At 35.2% G+C, this 20,627-nt stretch overlaps 1 protein-coding gene and 1 pseudogene across 2 annotated transcripts; one reads left to right on the plus strand and one right to left on the minus strand.

The window, feature by feature from the left end:
• Positions 1-2,738: 2,738 nt before the first annotated feature.
• On the plus strand, positions 2,739-11,599 carry LOC120203601 (annotated as a pseudogene).
• Positions 11,600-12,688: 1,089 nt separating this feature from the next.
• On the minus strand, positions 12,689-16,610 carry LOC120203600 (vacuolar cation/proton exchanger 2-like). 2 transcript variants are annotated; one of them, XM_039203846.1, is made up of 13 exons: positions 16,383-16,610; positions 15,847-15,935; positions 15,439-15,693; positions 15,287-15,354; positions 15,163-15,191; positions 14,807-15,003; positions 14,508-14,720; positions 14,294-14,429; positions 13,815-13,930; positions 13,692-13,745; positions 13,272-13,388; positions 13,093-13,189; positions 12,689-12,976 (listed from the first exon to the last, which is right to left on the minus strand). In XM_039203846.1, the coding sequence occupies exons 2-13, from the start codon at positions 15,901-15,903 to the stop codon at positions 12,951-12,953; spliced, it is 1,365 nt and encodes a 454-aa protein (XP_039059777.1). In that variant the 5' UTR covers positions 15,904-15,935; positions 16,383-16,610; the 3' UTR covers positions 12,689-12,950. The 2 variants fall into 2 exon arrangements, with proteins under 2 accessions (XP_039059777.1, XP_039059778.1); XM_039203847.1 differs by lacking the exon at positions 16,383-16,610 and having other exon boundaries at positions 15,847-16,294.
• Positions 16,611-20,627: the final 4,017 nt, after the last annotated feature.

Raw genomic sequence — 20,627 nt, forward strand, 5'->3', positions numbered from 1 at the left:
AATTTAGAGGCTGATTCCCTAGCTAAGGCTGTAATAGGCTGATTTCTGTCTTGTTGTTTATGGTCGACTTATGGTTTTTAGTCCCTGTAACGGGCGTTTTTATGTGTTATAATTTTGTAACTTTCCTTATGTTTAATGAAATCTCAAGGCACTCTTTTTCTCCTTCCGCTGATTAAGGAGCTTCTTTACGAGTTCCTTTAATCAAGAAGGGGTTTTTTAACGAGGCCTTCAATTCTTATAAAAAAAACAATATAGGGAAAATGACCAAGAGTGGATGATCCATAGCCCAGACATCTTGCCAGAACTAAATAATTTTACCATCACCAACTTGAAAACTGCACATGCTTCTAAACTTATAACCAATACAGTCTTCTTTGAAATGGTTATTCACCACAGATCTCCAAATCCAAGAAACTTTAGGTGTAACCTTACTGTCAAACAATAATAAGGATGAATCCATGTTATATTTAGTACATATAATTTTCCTTCAAATAGAATTCCTGTCATTGGCAAACCTCCAAGACCATTTCCTTAAAAGTGCTCTATTCATCATGTTGAGATTCAGAACTCCTAAACCCCCTTATTCTTTGGTTTGCACACAGTAGACCAATTAACCCAATGAATCTTGTTTTTATCGTTTTCCTCTCCCCATAAAAAAAATGGACATAACTGAGTTGAGGGTTTTGTAAATCGAGGCTAGAACCTTAAACAATGACAAATAATATGTTGGAAGCGAACATAGGACCGACTTAATCAATACCAATCTCCCGGCTAATGAAATAGAGGATGCCTTCCAACCAACAAGTTTGTTGTAGAAATTCTGAACCACTGGATCCCAAAGAATTGAATAATTTCTATTAGCCCCAAGAGGAAGTACTAGGTAATCTGAAGGAAAATAACCAACTAAACATCCAATAGTCTTTGCCCACTCCTGAACTTCCTCTTCATTCGAATTAACACCAAACAATTTACTCTTCTTTATATTCAACTGTAGACCAGAAATAACTTCAAACACTTGAAGCACCATCTTCACATTCAAAATATGCATCTTCGAAGCGCCGCAAAAGATGATAAGATCGTCAACAAATTGTAAATGAGATAAATTAAAATTTTCCTTCTCCCTACTGATAACCAAACCGGAAAATAATCCGTCTGAAACAGCCTTAAGGATCAATAAGTTGAGAAGTTCCCCTACCAAATTGAACAGCAATCGAGATAAAGAACAACCATGACGAATACCTTTTGCCATTGAGAATTCCTTAGAAGGAACCCATTGACTAAAACTGAAACAGAGGCTGTTGTTACACATTTCCTTATCCAACCACGCCATCTGGAACCAAAGCCCATTTTCTCCATTACTTTGAACAAAATAGGCAATCAACTGCATCATATGCCTTCTTGAAATCAACCTTGAAAACACAACCCTTGAGTCAATTTTTCCTCCAAAAATCTATTCCCTCATTAGCAATTAGAGAATAATCTAAGATTTGATGACCGAGAATGAAAGCAAATTGAGTTGGACTAATGATGTCTGTAATACAACTCCTTAACCTCCTCGAAAGACACTTAGAAAGGATCTTATATAACCCACCTACTAAGCTTATAGGTTTATAGTCATCTAGGCCACCAATGTTAGAGCCCTTTGGAATGAGAGTAATGAAGGTATGATTAGTAACATGTTCTCATTCTTTCCCCAAGTAGAAGTTGCGAAAGAAATTCATAATATCTCCCTTAAGGACATGCCAAAACCTTTTGAAAAAACCCAAATTTAAACCATCTGGCCCCAAAGCTTTATTACTATCACAGGACTTCAAAGTTTCCCATATTTTCTCCTCTGAAAGTAATGTTATATGCATTTTTTGTGCGATAGTGTTGTTAAAGCTTTTTTGCTTGTTGATGTACTGTTTGATATATTTTAATCTTAGTAGTACATTGGCTTGACTTATATGACTCAATTCTCGTAGCTTTTAAATGTATGTTGCTTTCCTTGAGTTGACTTATTTTTGCCAACTTTTTATATATTAGATGACTGCCACATACCAACTGAAAATTGAGGGAGGGAAGACTACGGTGGTTTAGGCATGTCCTTCGGCGACAACCGTCGGTTGCGGTCAGGAGGGTAGAGTCGATTACAGTAGATGGTACCAGAAGGAGAGGACGCCCAAGGCGGACGTGGGAAGACTGCTTGAGATCTGATTTGAAGGATTTAGCCCTTACCGAGGACATGACCTCTGATAGGAAAGTATGGAGACTTAAGACCAGGGTAGCCGAGTAGTGCGGGTCACATCCATAGGGTGTATCATCTCTATATTCTTTTAATGCATTTGTAGTAATTTCCATGACTTCTACTTTTTATACATTTTTGTCATTAGAATTTATGAAGGCTTAGAACTAGGGTAGCGGAGTAGTGTTGCCATAGTTTAAGTTTTAACCCATTTGAATTTATTCCTTTCGTAGCTTGCTATCGTTGACTTCTTTGTATCCTTCTCTTCATGTTTCCTCTTTTAAATTTAGTCGGGTCTTACGTTTCTGTCTATATGCAGATTTTTTTTACGCAGGGATTTATTTGCAGGGATTACTTCCTATTATAGATGCACATATGAAGACTGTTCAACTATGTATTTATTTATTTATTTATACATTCATTGCATCTTATCTTTATTTCTAATTTTTGACTGCGGAGGTCTTCCACGGAAGCTGCTCTCAACCTGGCATTGGGGACAACCTACTAACCTACCTCCCCTTGCCCCATTGCATATGGGAATAGGGTCTTGTTGTTGTTGTTGTTGCCTATCAAGTAGTTCGGTTAAGTCAGTTGATCTTGAAGGTGGTGATGATACATTCATTTATCTTCTCATGATTTCATTATCAAATGCACTACTCGGTATGGATGCAAACGATCCTCCTAAAACCTTAGCAACCATGCAATTAATAGGCTCCATCTTTTCCAATGTAAGTTTCAAGCCCCTAATTCTTGCAGCGTATTGAGTCATGTTTAATCTCTTTCAAATACTTGTTTTCTTTTTCCTTTTTGTTCCACCCCCTCAATCCACTTTTAATTTCAGATGGCTATGCTGGATGATAATATGGACGAGCTTTCATTCATGCCCATGATTCTCTTTTCTGAATGGCTAGATGAATTTGTTTGCCGCCTATTTGCGTTGCTTCTACATCTGGAACGTAGCAGTATTCTGTAAGTGATGGGTGCTATTTTGTCACAATGTTTGTTTTAATTATTTTGGAATTATTTGTTTCCTTTTTAGGAATGAAGGCCTTCATTCATCAGCAACATCAGGAACTTTTCTAGTTGAAGTTGGTCCGTACTACTATTGCATGCTTGAAATCTTACTTGGGAGACTTTCAAAACAATTATATGATCAGGTTCCTTCTTTCGGCTCAAATCATAAGGTTTTGTATTTTTCCTTTTTGGAATTTATTTCTGCTAACTTTCCTTAAAATCGAAATAGGCTTTAAAAAAAATCTCCAAGTTTGTTCGGACAAATATTCTTCCCAGAGCAATTGCAGAGGTTGGACTGCTTTGTTGTGCATGTGTTTATTCAAATCCAGAAGAGGCAGTTGTTCACCTTGTAGAACCAATTTTATCATCTGTTTTGTCCTCTTTGAATGGAACACCTGTTACAGGATTTGGAGGAAGAGGAACTCTGGATCCCTCGGCTTCAATCAAGGTGTTCTGTCTCTCTCTGTCTCTCTCTCTTCAATGGTGTCCTTGGTAGCTTTTTCTCTCTTCCATATTTTTGTAGTGGGAGTTGATATATATATTTTCCTTTGTAGGCTAGACCCACCCTTTCTCCAGCTCTTGAAACAGCAATTGATTATCAATTAAAAATATTATCAGTTGCCATCAGTTATGGAGGTTCTGCACTTCTCCATTATAAGGATCAATTCAAGGAAGTGATTGTTTCTGCATTTGACTCCCCATCTTGGAAGGTTACCCCCTCTTTGAATTAAATGATTATGAAAATTTCTTGTTTAGTTTCACTATTTTTTTAAACTTTTTTAGACTGACTTGTTTCTAAAAACAGGTCAATGGGGCTGGTGATCATCTTCTTCGCTCCCTTCTTGGAAGCCTAGTCCTTTATTATCCTACGGATCAGTACAAGTATTCTAAATTCATTTCATTTGCTCAAATATTTATGATTGTCCATTTTAGTTTTTCAGCTTGCCTTAAAACAAAATAAAGGAGATTCTGGGTTTTAGGTGCACCTTCAATCACCCTGCTGCTGCTGCATTAGAGGAATGATCAGCGCAAAAGATTATTCTAATGGAGGACTGAAGGGCCCTAAGTGGCATGTTCCAAGTGATGAAGAAGTTCAATTTGCTAATGAACTTTTGATTCTCCATTTTCAAGCAGCCTTAGATGATCTTTTAAGAATATGCCAAACTAAGATACACTCTGATCCAGGTGAACACAATCTTGTTAAATATTGTAAAAGCCCGATATCTGAATAATTCAGGAAAACCCATATGGCGAAGGGTGCTAATGTTTTTCTTTTTTCATTTTCGGGGATGTTCATAAAGTATTGGTTTTCTAATAGTCATGCATTAATTCACATGACATTTTTTTCCTTTTGATTTTTATATGCAATTTCTCATGCAGGCAATGAAAAAGAGCACTTGAAGGTTACTCTTCTACGAATTGACTCTTGCTTGCAAGGTGTATTATCATGCTTGCCTGATTTCAGTCCACCTTCCACGAATGGCATGATTGAAGAATCGAATTATCCTTCTTTTGTAATAGCTGGAGCTACTGGTGCAAGGGTTGGCAGCACTCAACTGCGAGAAAAGGCTGCTGAGGTCATACACACTGCCAGCAAGTAATAGCTTTAATTTCTTTGTTTTCGAGCTCTACAATCTAGGCAGCTACAATTGCTGAATCTTCTGCTTTTTCCGTGTGTACAGATACTTACTAGAGGAAAAATCAGATGACAGCATTTTATTGATTCTCATTATACGGATCATGGATGCTCTTGGAAATTATGGTTACGGACAGTACATATGGATGAAATGAATGTCTTAAACTTACGGGGGATGCTAATAGATTGCTTTAATTGTTTTACCCCTTTTTTGACCTGTATCTTCTTTCTCACATAAATTTACTTTCCAACCTGTTTCATATAGGAAGTTTGGAATATGATGAGTGGTCAAATCATAGGCAGGCTTGGAAGTTGGAATCTGAATCTGCAGCCATTATTGAGCCTCTAATAAATTTTATAGTGTCTTCACATTCTAAAGGAAAGAGAAGGTAAAGTGTTCTATGAGTTTAAGGTTTTGCTGTCCTTCATGCCTTTATGATCATATGCAACAAACTAAATCATACTCTAATTTGAACTGTTTTAGGGTAGGAAAACTAACAAGGTTATGAGTACAGGAATCTTGCTCGATGAGTGAGAGAGAGGAAAAGCGTATAGAGAGAGAAGTTGAAAGAAAAGTCAGCTCCCGATGAGTGTTGGTCGGCGTTTATCGACAACCTTAGTAGGAGGGTTTCTCGTCGTACGCTAAGGGAAATATTCTTAGTCCATGGTCATATTATGAGTCTTTATTCCCAAACAAATAAGAAATTCAAAATACAGATTTTCCACCTTTGCTTTTGTTCATTTTAAGAGGGAGGAAGATTTGAAGACGGCTGTTGATGAGTTAAACGGTGTTTTGATTGATGGAAGGAAGATCTCAATTAGTCCTGCCAGATTTAAGGATGGGCGTCCAAGGTCAAGGGGGAGGCATACTTCTTCAAACAAAGCTTCTAGTCAAAACAATGCAGATTCTTCAAAATCAAGAGAAATAGAAAATTTTAACATAAGCAGAAGGGACAACAGAACTTATAGGGATGCTCTGATGTCAAATGGGAATACAAGGGGAAACAAAGAACTATTTTCCGAGGATTCTCAGAGGAGAATGTTAAGAAGAATATTTTGGAAATGCATATTCCATCAGAAAGTGCCAACTGGGTTAAGAGGTCTTTAACAGGGATTATTAAATACTCTTTTCAAGTTGAGTTTATTCGGAATGCCTTATTAAAAGAATGCTATGATGTTCAAATTGCTAGATGGGGTCATATGGAATTCTTGCGCTATAGTTCTTAAATCTCATGAGGAGATGTTGGATTTATGGAGCAATAAGGACGAGGTTTTAAAACAATGGTTTGAACGAGTGGAACCTTTACTGAATGAGGACGGAGTTCCAATGGCTTTCTGCATGGCAGAATTAATAGGGGTTCCTTTGTTATGCTGGAATGAACCTTTCTTCGAGAAGATAACTGGTAGATAGTTGCAATGAACCTTTCTTCAAGAATTAATAGGGGTTCCTTTGTTTACTGAATGAGGACGGAGTTCGAATGGCATTGATGGTAGTAAAATTGGAGTCTCTTTTGCTAAATACAACCCAAGACATTCTTTTTGGAGAAAGTCTTCGCCAGTTGCTCACCAAAAGCATGATAGGGAAGTTGTTACAAGAGATAATCTCTATACAGTGGACAGTGTTGTTGACGAAGATAAACTACGTGTTTTGGATAACTGCCTTTTGGGGTGGTGCAACAACTATACCAAAATTGGCAATCTGGCTAGCAAAATGCAAGACAAAAGACTCAATGGCTTCTCGTTGATGAGAGTTGCTGGGAATGTAGTTCTCATGTTATTTGAGGACTCTGCTACGTTGAGAAAGGTAAAGAATGATCAATCAGAGACTCTGGCTGAGTGGTTTTTCAGAGTGGAAGTTTGGTCAGAGAGTCTAGAGGTAGAGTGCCGACGAGTATTGGTAGTTTGTGAAGGGATTCCTTTTCACGCGTGGAATTGGGGTACTTTCAAGAACATTGCAGCTAGATGGGGCAAATTATTAACAATTGATGAAAGCTATCAATTTCCTTCATCTTTTGATCGTGCAAGAATTCAAATCCTCATGGAGACTAAGGTGAGAATTGATGAGTTTTTGAGTTTGAAGGTCGGTTCTTATTTTTTTAAAATCATGGTGCATGAAGTTGAGCCTTCTTTCAAACCAAACTTTGGATTCCTGAGGAAGTCGATGATTCTCCAGATCTGATTTGTTCTCTCGGGCAACATCAGATAATTATCTGTCTGGATCGTCAGTGTCATCCTCAGGTTTAAATTGCCCCGTTGAAGATGTTGCAATTGAAGGTCTCCACATAGAAAAGGTTTCACTCATAAAGAGTGTCAAAAATGATGAGAATCTGAGCAACAAATTTGGTGAGGATGACCTTATTAAAAGCGGACCTACCGAGGTTAGGAATGTCTCATTCCCCTTGTTCAGATTCAGGGTTTCATACAATGGTGGTTGTGGATCAAACAAAAGTTAATATCATGGAGCATCCAGTTAATAAATCAGTTGATCATTCTAATGGAGTTAGCCTCAGGGCCTCGGAAGATGTTCGTATGATGGGTCTCATTACTTCTTATGGTGTATCCAGTGACGCAATTCAATTAAAGGAAGATTCCCCAGTGGTGGCCCCTATTCCTGGGAAATTAAGGAAAAATCGTGTGGTAATGAAATGCAAGACAAAGAAAAGAGCTCCGATTTAAGTGGCATGGATTCATTGATTGAAGGGAAGGAAATGTGGTTTTGTTTCATTGAAGATATCTTTTCAAGCTGATCTTTTAGGTGATTTGGAATCATGTTGGTATTTTGTTGAGGTCCCTTCACAGTCGGATGTTTTCGGTTTAATGGTTTTAGGTATTGTTTTCATGTATGTTGTCATTAACTGTTGGGTTGTTTTTCTTTTGCTGGAGGTTTATCTTAGGTATAGGGTGATTGCCTCTAGATCTTTGTGGTCGAGAAGACGAGAGTTTTAGGTGATTATGTTTTTTTGTAATGGTGTTTATCCCCTTTTGAGGGTATTTCGTGTTTTCATATGTAATGGGTGTTTTATTCAATGAAATATGAGGTACTCTTTTCTTCCTTCCAATGTTCGTTAACTTACTTCTTAGTATGTGGACGAATACGAAGGGAGTTTTTAATGAGACCTCCAACTTTTATAAAAAAAATATTTAATGAAATCTTAAGGCATTCTTTTCCTCTTCCCGCTGATTAAGGAGCTTCTCTACAAGCTCCTTTAATCATGAAGGAGGTTTTTAACGATGCCTTCAATTCCTATCAAAAAAAAAAGTTCAGGCCAACAAAATGTGGTTTTGAATATATTGTTTCAGAAAATGGAGATAGAAAAAAAGTTCCTTTACTATACTGAAAACAATTATGTTATGTTAGAGGTGGATTCTGGAATTTATCATTCCTCATTCAGTTGAAAATTCATGGCATTTACAGTTTGGTTACTTTCATTGCATTTTTTTTCTTTTTAAATTCTGTTTGAACTTGTATTTATCTCTCCAGTTTAGGGGCTCAACATTTTTTACAATGAGTTATTTATTGCAAATAGAAGCCTCTGTTATGTAAACTGTGGTAATTTAGGTTTAGTCGTCATTAAACATTTTAAAGGCTTTGTATTTTGGAATCTGGATGAAAATATATCGGTTCATGATTTTATTATGCTCTTAATTTTGATTGGCCTGTTGATTTGTAATTGGTTGTTGATTTGCAACTTCCATTTAACTCGTGTCCACCATCTGAATTGGGTTGTTTGCTTCTAGCATTTATTTATTTATTGATAGGAATGAGGCCTCATTAAAAACCTCCCTCTTAGTTGGTTCTTGTAAAAGAGGCAACAGTGCCTCATCTTATTAATAAACCATAATTACATAAGATACAGCTTACATAATAAACATCCCTTAATAAAATACAGAACAATACAACAATACCCCTGTATACTTCAACCAATCCCTTCCTTAGCTAGTTTGTCTGTTTCCCAATTACAACTCCTAGGAATCCAATTAATGATAATACCTCTAGTAGATACAAAGGCCTCAATTTCCTCCACCAAAGAACTAAAAAACGTTGGGACAGAAAAAGGCATCAAAATCCAATACACAACTTTTTTACAATCATTCTCCATGATAAGTCTACCCTTCAATGCCCAATCCGATGAAAGAAATATATCAATTCCTTGTTTAATAGCTTTTAACTCAGAAAACATAGGAGGATCAGGTCCCACAGCAGTAGAGAAAGTGGTTAAAGTAGAGCTATTCGAATCTTTCAAAACTCCTCCAATTCCACCCTTCATCCCATCACCAGTCACCGCTCCATCAACATGAATTTAAAAAAATTATAAGGGGGCGGAAACCAGCAATTAACCTTCTTCTTCTTAGATAATTTAGTAGTGATTCTGTCTGCAAGCGATGGATCCCCTATTAGTAAATCAGCCTGAATATTAGCATAGGAAAATTTAGCTAAAAACCATTTAGTGAGCCTAAATCTGGAAATGAAGAACAGAAAGAACTGTCAAATTTCCATTTTCAAACACTACCGAATTCCTAACTTTTTCATAAAGACCAGAGAACTACACCAGGGATAAATTGCTTCTAGCATTTATTGATTTTTTTCATTCTACTTGAGCCTCCTTCCCAATCCATAAATCTGTTTTACTTGCCACTGCACATTTTTGATGATCACTAGGATACAGCAAATTCGAAGTATGATATGGCATCTCTAATAAGGCCTAGGTCTATGTTTTCTTTCTTCATTTAGCATACATTTGCTCTCAGAATTCTTGGAGCAAATTGACATAGAGCTGCCTGATTGGAACTCTTTCTCTCTCTATAAATTTGGCTTTTTGATTAGCTGATCTACTAGTGACTAATTTTTTGGCCATCTTGACTTTATATCTAAGATATTTGGGCCTTTTGAAGGAAACATCAAACAAGGATTTGTCAACATTAGCGAAGGCAGCGTTTCAATTGCTAAAATGGAGAATCATTTTAGAACCCCATCTCCAAAAGGCTGTTTCTGTTATTCTTTCTTCTGCAAATGATCCTAACTGGCGAACTAGATCAGCAACTCTAACCTATCTGCGAACTTTTATGTTCAGGTGTGTTTCTTCTTTAAGGGGTTGGTAATTTCCTATTTTAGCAAAGCTAGTGGCAGGAGTTACCTCCTGAAAATAGGTTGATAAAATTTCTGTGTGTGCCATAATAACCGTTGTGCTTTATGACAGGCATACTTTCATTCTCTCAAAAGGTGACAAACAAAAAATCTGGAGAACAGTGGAGAGGCTCCTTTAAGACAGTCAAGTGGAGGTTGTGTGTTTTTTTTGTGTGTGCGCGCGCGCGTGCGTGTGTGTATCTTATATGACGGTTAATATTAAACTTTATAATGTGGGACATTTTATTGATAAAGAGAAGGAACTCTCGGAGGTTATCAATTGAGTTATGGTCTCTGAATGAAGTACAAAATAACAAAATTTGATGTCATGTGCTTTCACAATTATAGTTTTACAAGGGATCCCCTGGTTCAAAATGTCTTTTTCCCCAATTTGAGGATTAAGGTCCTTGGGCAGGAAACATGATATTATTACTTTAACTAAAATGCTACATTTTCTCAGGTAAGAGAGCATGCTGCTGCGGTGCTAGCTGGTCTAATGAAAGGCGGGGATGAAGATTTATCTACAGATTTCTGTGAAAGAACTTATGCAGAGGCAAATACCATTCAACGAAGTAGAAAGACAAGGTATTTCTATGGCAATTATTTGGTTTAATGGAAGCTAATTCTTTTAGATGCTATAAATTAAAGTTGTTTTGATGGGTTAGATGATTGCAAGGTTTTATCCTCAAGCATGAGAGAATTCTTAATGCTAATCTTGCTAATGCCATGATAATTTTAGTTTCTATAACGAATCTCAGTTTACACCCGTCCAAAGGAAAAACTATCAGCATATAAATGATTAGATGCTTGTCCTACATTGCTTCATAAGAATACAACTCTGCACTAATCATCAAATCCTGAGCTTTGAATTTGCTTGCTGAATTTATAAGATTTATGTATTGACTGGGTTTGGACTTCTCTCCGACATCATTGTACTTAGTGATATTTGGTTGTCACCCCATTTATGCTTACGTTAAAGTTATTGTCCTATTTGGCCATCCAAAAGCGCCCCTCAAGACTTTGTCACCCAACGGTGCACGTACAAGGACGCAAAAAGGAAGAGGTACTTAGTGAGTATGCCTTGAGGGGCTTGTGGTCTCTGAGTACTCAAAGAGGACAATACCTTATGTAGGCATTCACATGGGTGTTGACTGAATTCTGGTACACATGATTTGTGGTGCCACAGAGATGTCCAGAATCTGGTCATTTACAATCTGTGCGTGGAACTGCTATAAAACCTATATGTTACCATCTATATTAGAAAACTTATACACGCATCTTAATCATAACTTGTAATTAAATGGCTTATTTACAAATAAAATACATCCATTCACATTAACCTCTGAATGAGGTCCTGGTTTTAGTTTTCTGTTGATACCTATCTATGCAAGTCTAATCATAAACTCATGAATGCAGGAATAGAAATTCTGGGCACTCCGTAGCATCTGTTCATGGTGTAGTACTTGCGTTGGCGGCTTCTGTGTTATCAGCACCATATGATATGCCCAGGTTGGTGTATGTTAAACATGATAAATAGTTCAAATGTTAGTAATAATTCAAGAATTATATGTAGATCACCAGGTGTTTTACTAGGACAAAAATAAAAGCGCTATTTCTAAATCCATGGGTTTCAGTTAAAAACAGTTTAAAGCACTGCAATTACTTTATTTGTTTTCACTATGACGGTTCCAGGTGCAATTTTAAAACTTAGAATCCTAAGAAATATAATTGGTCAATGCAAAAAATACCTTATAGTTTTAGCGATTTCCATTTAATTGCTTACTATTTGAAAATATAATTTTTACTAGGAAGTGATAGTATTTCAGAATCATCCATATGTTTTCTCTCATATTATACTTTTCTTCAAAGCATGACTACCAAGTAGGCCAAATAATTGGATTGTTGCAGAAGTGGAAAAAAAAATTAAGAACAAATGAAGAAAATTTGGGAGAATCTGAATCTCGAAAGTTTAAAAATCTTAGGCTGATAAATTCACCTTTGTTGGGTAACTTAAAATACTGCAGAAACCTTCTGAAGTTAAATTATTAGGCACCTAGTTTGTTTATATTAACAAAGGTAGGTAGATATATTGACATGCATCTTAAATTTTTAATATGGCTTGTTCAGTCTGTAAAATATGGCATTGTGGATCTAAAGTGGGACCCTAGGAAACTTCGTGACTGGAGGAAAATGAATTCTTTCAAGCTTGTTAATTTTCAAACAGCACTTCTAACCATATTGTATCAGGACTTGATTGGAACGGTCAAAGCCAGTGAAACATCCCTCCCCACCACTATCAGTGTTTTTTGCTATGTTATTGATGTACAAGTTCTTTTTGCAGTTGGTTACCAAATCATGACCCATGTCTGCTACTTGCATTGCATCAGTTAACCTGATTTATCAGCTATAGTTCCCATTATACATACATGCACGACTAAAGTGAACAACAAACCATGATTTTTCTACTTGTTTTCCTTATGTTCTATTGAATCATCAAGTAACATTTTAATCGACAGACGCATTATTTGAGAACGTGTGATTCAATTAACCCTACATCCTTGGACATCTGTTGCATATTTGTATGTGTCCTTCATGACTTGGGGTTTTAGTTCAAATATTAGTGTTATTCTATGAGATGTTTTACACCTGTTTAAACAAAAACAATCCTATTTTCAATACGCACAGAAAATAATCCAACAAATCTCCAAAAGCTAGATTCTTGATATGTCACAGAACTATAATTATGAAAATACAAAGTTTAATCCTGGATGAAGATTGAGCATTTAATTTGGCTCTGGGTAGAAAAAAAAAAGGGAATATCTGCCTCTCAAAAATATTTACACCACCATGCTATGCTTTCTGGGACAATCTTGTTTCAAATCTCCATGGTCTCTGCCTCTGCAACTTTCAAGTTTCCAAATACGATCCCCGTAGTTCATCTCTTTCACTTGTCATGTTTTCGGTAGCTTGCTTTGACCTGCAATATCGAACCGGTTACATACAGCACACAGCTATTACTAAAACAACGAGAACCACAATAGAGAACCGAAACCAAAATAAAGAATGATTTGGAGAGGGAATCGATGAACTGACCAGTGGCAGAAGGATCTTCATGTACGAAGAAACTCGCAGAGACTATCAGATAGCAAAGTATAAGCATTAGTCCTTTGAAGTAGTTAGATGTTCCCTCCTGCACGCAAAATAAAAGAGAAACGTTAACTTCATGATGCCCATTACTCAGAACTCAAGTATAATGTTCTTGATATGCCAACCTGCAGAAAAAAGGCTACAACTATAACAGTAATGAAGAGAGTTGCTGTCTCAAAAAGCTGGAAGTTTAAGTCCATTTCCCGTCCCATCATCCAACCAATAACGACACAAAAAGGTATCTGCAAATTCAAAAATAATACGGGTTAAGGGACCAAGGCAAAATAAATAGCATATTAGCAACACTAACATATAAAAGCCGGTTTCAGCTTTGCTCCAAAGTTGTGTTTAAATTCTACAGGATTTGAACACCGTACATCTTTAATATCATTACAAGTAATGTAAAACCACTAAATCATGTCTTGGTGTTCCGGAAACCGAAGAATAAAACCAAAAGTAAAACCAGTAAATCCCAATATTTGGATGTATGATATAATTGAGTGACATCAACAGAAAACCGGGTGGATCCAATGTACAATACATACCCCAAACATAGAAATCTGAGTTGATGACCCTATCGCAACTCCCAAGGATATGTCCTGAAGATGGTTTATCAATTAGCAAAAATGTAAATGAATATAAAATTGGAAGTTAAGAGAATTACTTACAAGCTTGTCTTTCATGGCAAACATGATAGCGCTTGCATGCTCAGCAGCATTACCAATTATGGGGAGCAAGATAACACTAATAAATGCGATTGGTACATTCCATGCAACAGATGCCCTATAAGAAACAACCAGCAGACAACAGAAAGATCATAGAAACCCAATCAGCATATACTCTCAAGAAAATTGTTTTCAGAAACAAAAGGCAAATCAATTTTAAAAGCCAACTAAGTTCTGATTAATACCCTCCAACTGGAAAAAAAAAGAGCAAATGCGGACCTCTAACCAACTTTCAAACAATTTTGTAAGTGATTCATGCTCAGACTGGCTTGAGTAAACATTACACTGGAGGATGCATATGATAAAGCCGGTATTTTATGATTCATTTAACAACTTGTTCTTTGAGTGACCAATGACCTCAAATGTTTTAATACATCCATCCCATTAACCAAGAAAGAGGGAAGGTTAAAAAACAAATGTTACCTCTATGGTATCCACCAAATAGTCAGACAGGATGGAAATCCAAGCAGTCATGATAGCAAGCCAAATTATTGATTCCCATTTGGAAATTTCTGGAGCTTCATCATCATCTTCGTCCTCCCCATTGTGACTTCCTTCCTGATATTAACATTTGCCACAACACTAAGTATTCTACACAAAATACTTGAGACAAAATAACAAGACAAAATAACCAACCTCGACAACAGGGACATAGTTATCATCTTGACTTTTTAACTGGAAAACAAGATAGGCAGCATAAGCTAGAAGCATAATACAACTGCTAAATCTTGAAAGAGCCAACTCCGACTTCCCAACTTGCCGTTCAGTGTGTGTGTAGTGGAGGACTGCTGGAAAGAGTAGGCCCATGACTGCCATCAGCAGCAGTCCTGAATTGACAACAGCTGTGGCCTGAAGGTAAAGTTTACTTCAGTTTAGAGGGATCGAATAAGGGGAAATAGAAGAAATATGATCAGACAACATACTAATACTTTTACCTTGCTGAAGACTTGTTCCTTTCCATAATGTACAAGCCCACCACAAAAGAATGCACATCCAAGAACAAGTAGCATATTTGACAAAATTGAGCCCAACAATGACAACTGAACAACACGTGTCATTCCGCTTTTCAGTGCATAAATTGAAATAATTAATTCGGTTGCATTCCCAAACGTAGCATTTAGAAGACCACCAACTGTAATTCGTTTCAACAGATGAAAGACCATTACTAACATGAAATTTAAAATTAAAAGGAGGGGTTTTAAAAGGAACCTTGGCAAGCCATTTTAAACAAACAAACTAGTTGCTTGATCAAGAAAAAGAAAATCCGTAAGAATTAAGAATAGAAAAAAACCTGTAGGTCCAGTGTAAAAAGCCAGCTGCCTAAATTCAATCAAATGAAAAAAGCAATGTTAGGTGGCAATAGAACAACTAACGACACCAAAATACCAAATTGAAAGAAGAAGATGAATCCTTACTCAGTAGCATAACCCAAACGCTCCGCCAAAGGTGTTATACCTAGTAAGCTTAGAAAGAAGACCCAACCCTGCAATCCACCTAGTCATTTTATACAACTTATACCAAAAGGAAAACCAAGCTAAAAAAAAGGAGCATCAAAACCAAAACTCACATTACTATAACTCATTTTATGAACCATGATTGCTAGAGGCCCGAAAGGCATGAGCAAGTTGAGTTTATTTGAGAAAACTACGGTCTTTATGCTCTTATAAACACCATTCCTTGTCATTTTATAGCCACCAACAGGCAAAACAGAGAACAGAAAACGTTGGTTTGAAAGAATAGGCTGTGTCTTTTGGGCATCCATTTCAGAGGAATAGAGGCAGTCATCATCGAGATCATCCATTGCCCTATCTAGTGGTCCCATCTGCAACGATATGCACTAAAATATTAGAAATGCAAGCTCTAAATACACTAAAAAGAATTAGCAACTTAAAATGCAAATCAATCAACCAAAATAAGGGTTGAAGAACAAAGAATGGAGGACGATAAAACATTAAAAATATGAATAATAACGTACTTCAACATGAGATTGAACTCCGATTTGCCCTTTGTAATCCACCTTGTCCATCTTCATCCATCAAAAGAGATATAAGCTCTCCACAGCCACTAACATAAAAGGCATCACAAAATCATGCGTTTGGTTTTAAATTCCTCAAGGTAAATAACATAAGCACAACTGAAATTTGTGCAAGAGAAAAAGAAAAAAACAATAGCAAGCATGGTTATCACACAAACAAATTGCAACAAAGCCACAGAATCCCATATCAAGATCCCATCTTTCATGTTTATCCCATACAATCAATTTCACATTATAAACAAAGTCAAACTTGATATTTTGATTTCCAAGCCTTATATTCATTTAACTGGAACCTACATCATCAAATCAATCCCAGTAAACAGCAAAAGATTCAATTCCAAGCAATCAAAAGCATGGAACAATAAAACACAGGGAGAAAAGGCATGAATTGCATAAAATACAACGCTGATGCTAAAGTAACAATCCTAAAAATAGAAAAGCCATCAAACATAAATAGATCTGAGAAAAGAACAAACCTTTACTGCAACTGTTTAGAAAACCTGAAACGGGTATGGATAAAAAACCCCAGAAAATTAAACAAAAAGAAAGTTATTACTTTTCTTCACCGAAGAAAAAAAAAAGAATTTTCTTTTTCTTTGGTAAGAAAGAGAACAACAAAGAAATAAAAGCAGATCGTTAATTTCAAAAGCGTTGGTGGGTGAGGGGATATTTATGAGTTCTGATAATTGCTAAATTCTCTGACTTTCCGTTTTCTTCGTGTAATTTGAACTGCTTGTCTTTGTCTCCTCCCTCTCTTGTGATTCTTCCCATTTGTTTCCCTAAATAATTTGAAGTATGTTTTTAGTTTTCTACTATACTGAAACTTTAGATTTTTATATTTATATTATTATACACTAAGTCTAATTTCACTGCTTGTTACTGTTGTTAAAATCAAATAATTTCAACATTTTAATTAATATTTAAATTTATTATTACGTAAATATAACTAATTAAATTTTAATTCAAATAATGATAAAAAAAAGCACATCATTTAAAATGAATTTGGACATCACAATATATTTGCATGATAATAGAATTAATATCATAATAATGTGTAATTACAAGACTTTATCATTTTTTAGATACGGTTGGGTCATGAAATATAATTATATCTTAATTATTTATCCCATGTTTGATAATTACATTAAGTAATTATATAGTTGCATGAAAACCTCTAATATACTTGGTTCAAAGAACTCATAAAGCATTTCATGCATTTATTGCCTTTATCCCAAAAATTAATGGGTTTATATAAAGTTGATCAATCTTGTGTCTAATAAAATGTGAAGTCCACTAACCAAAACGCAAAATAATATTATGCGAGTAATTTATGATATTTTTTCAATTAATGTTATTTGAGGGTCGTTTTTTTTCTAATAAATGAATTTTAAAAAAAACGCCGTGAGAAAAGGGGTTGAATAAAAGTGCTGAAGGCAGAGCTTTATTAGTATTAAAATAAAGGTAAAAAACCATCATAAGTACATGTATTTTTGAGAGAAAAATTAATGTGATTCTTGTATTATTTTTTTAATGTGGTTTTAGAATTCAGAAAATAAATTTAATGTGACTTTTTTATCAATATTTTTTGTTGTTGATTGTTACGATGATGACGTATTAGTTTCATGGTGTTGATATAGTGATCTACGGTGCTAATGTGACAGTTAGCTGTCATATTTGAGTTATCAATTTAGTTCATCTATTATGTCAACCGCTACGCTATCAATTACCATAAGTATCATGTCAATGTCGTAAATCGTCACATTAATACGGTAAATTCACGTCAATACTATAACAATTAATGACGAAAATGTTAAACAAAAAATTATATTAAATTTATTTTTTGAGGTAAAATGTTACAATAAAAAAAATAATACAAATACCATATTAATTTTTTTTAAAGTATACAGACCTCTGTTTTATTTTTGAATAAAAAAACAAATAAATAAAGATTAAGACAAGGGAAGTAAGGATGCATGTGAATGTATCCCATTTTGTAGTTTAATTTATAATGGTGCAGTCCATAGATTTGATTTGATTGGATTGGCTAAGCTTCCAGGAAGCTCCCTTTGATTAATTAAATTATTTGATTTTAGAGATTCAGATCCATTCGCTTCTTCGTGGAGGCCACCCCTGTATTATTGGCAATTTACCTAAATAACCCTAATAATGAAATATTATCTGTCAGACATTTTTTCTCTAAATATTATCGATCTAGCACACTTTCTGATAAAGCGTGGATCATGAGGCCACATTTGTAGGGTTTTGTCCGAGCTGACATCACGGTGAAAAAACGTAGATCATGAGACGCGTCTTCCATTATTCACTTTAAATTATTGGACACTCAATTATTACTTGAGTCTTAACTCTCTCTATTATTCACCAATCTCACTCCCCTATAAATACCCCTAAATGCAAACATCAAAATACACCAAAATTACTTTTACATTCTTCCTTATATTAAGCTAAGTAGATTATGTTATAGTTTTTAGAAGATAAAATTATTTTTTATTATATTATATTTATTTTATATTTAATTATTTGACCAAATTTTATTGTACTAATTATTTTGTATTATTTTTTTAGTTGTAAAATGGAAGGCGGATTATATCTAAAATATTAAATTATGTTATTTAAATTATTGTGATTTTTTTTATTTTTTAGCATTAGTTTATGTTGAAAACATTTTTGATGTTTCGATATAACAAATTAAGTATTATTGAATTTTAAGATTTTATAATCATTTTTAAAGTATATTCGATTAAATTATTCGAATATCAAAATATTACTCCAAGTTTTTCAATGTCAATTTCAAATCCTTACGTAAGTGTAAAATTATGTTTTAATCTTAAAATACTTTTGAAACAAATTTTATAAAGTAATTCAAGCTTTAATCGAGCCAAGAATATTTTCTTTATAAAAGGGGTTCGAGAAAACCAGATTGCCCAGAGGGTACCGATACCCTATGCAAGTTTTGGTTCCGAGAAAAACAGAGTGCTCTATGGGTATCGATACCCCTAGTCAATTAACGGTCGAAATATTTGAATTTTACACTGTAGGTACTGATACCCTATGGAGGGGTACAATATCCCACGCTCCCAACAGACTTTTTGGAAAGGGTTTTCACACTACAACGACTCTAACATCACCCAAATGATTCCCAACGGCTAGAATCAATCCAAGGTGTATTTAAACAAGTTCTGAAGCCATTGATAAACAAGAATTCATTAAGAAACAAGAGAGAAAGCATCAAACATCAAGTTTGTGTATTTCAAGCCAATTTTCCTTCAATATTCATTTTGCTTTCAAGAACACATATTGTGTTCATTTGTAATCATCCTTGAGTGTTCTTTTCTTGTTCTAGAATTGTGCAAACATATTGCCTTGTGAGGTTTTTCTATAAGTTTGCGAAATTTGTATTGTTCTCTTTGGGAGAGAGTATTCTCAAGAATTTGGGGTATAATTCTTGAGGGTTTTGTAAGGTTACTCTTTGTCCTCAAAAGAAAGACAAATTAGTGAATTGTTGGAAAATCCTTAGTGTGGATAGCTAAGGTAGTGGACGTAGACTTTGGTTGAGAAATTCGAACCACTCTAAATCGTTGTGCAATTATTTTCTATTTTCTGCGAAAGCTTCCACCAAAATTTTTATTGTCAATTCACCCCCTCTTGGCTATTTCGTTAATCGATTAACTCAACAATTGGTATTAGAGCCTCACTCATTTGAAGGTTTAATCGCCTCTTGAGTCAATTCGGGAAGAGTTATATTGATAATCAAGTCATCAATGACCTCCACTTCAAACTCCGACCTTGGTCTTGATTCATTGCCCGTTAACAAGCCTCCTTTCTTCAATGGAGCTAATTATGCTTATTGGAAAAATAGAATGATGTACTTCATTCTAGCAAGTGACATGGGAGCATAGAATATCATAGAAGACAGTTACATCAAACCTTTCACTCATCCAAGATTGTGGAGTGAAGGAGATACAAGAATGTTCCAGCTCAACTCAAAGGCTATTCATATTATATTTTGTGCTCTTGGATCAGATGAATACGGAAGAGTTTCATCTTGTACAACCGCCAAGGAGATATGGGATAAACTACAAGTCACTCATGAAGGCACAAACGAGGTAAAAGAATCTAAAATTAGTCTTCTAACTTATAGCTATGAAAATTTCAGGATGAAATCAGATGAAGATATCAAATCTATGATGAATAGATTTTCCATGATTGTAAATGGTCTCAAATCATATGGAGAGATCATTCCAAACGAGAAGCTTGTAAAGAAGTTAGTTTACTCTCTTCCAAAAGCTTGGCAATCAAAGAATATGTCAATCATCGAGGCTAAAAACTTAAAATCATTGACCCTCGATGAGCTAACTGGTTCTCTCCTCACTCATCAAATAATGCTTCAAGATGAGGTAAACCTCGAAAAGATGGACGAGACAAAGAAAGAGATAGAGAAGAAGAAAAACATTGGAGTTGCTCTCAAATCCACAAAAGATGAGAGTGATTCGGATAAAGATAATGATGACGAGGAAATGACATTATTTGCCAAGAGGTTCAGAAAATTGATGAAGCCCAACAGAGGAAGAAAATTCAAAAGAAATGAAGTCTTCAAAACTGAATTAAAGGAGAATGACCCTATTATTTGTTACGAGTACAAAAAGTCGAGGCATGCCAAATATGATTTCCCACAATTAAAGAAGAAGGGTCAATCCAAGAAA

The sequence above is a fragment of the Hibiscus syriacus genome, unplaced genomic scaffold, assembly GCF_006381635.1.
Source record: "Hibiscus syriacus cultivar Baekdansim isolate YM2019G1 unplaced genomic scaffold, ASM638163v2 tig00010099_pilon, whole genome shotgun sequence".
NCBI classification, from domain to species: Eukaryota; Viridiplantae; Streptophyta; class Magnoliopsida; order Malvales; family Malvaceae; genus Hibiscus; species Hibiscus syriacus.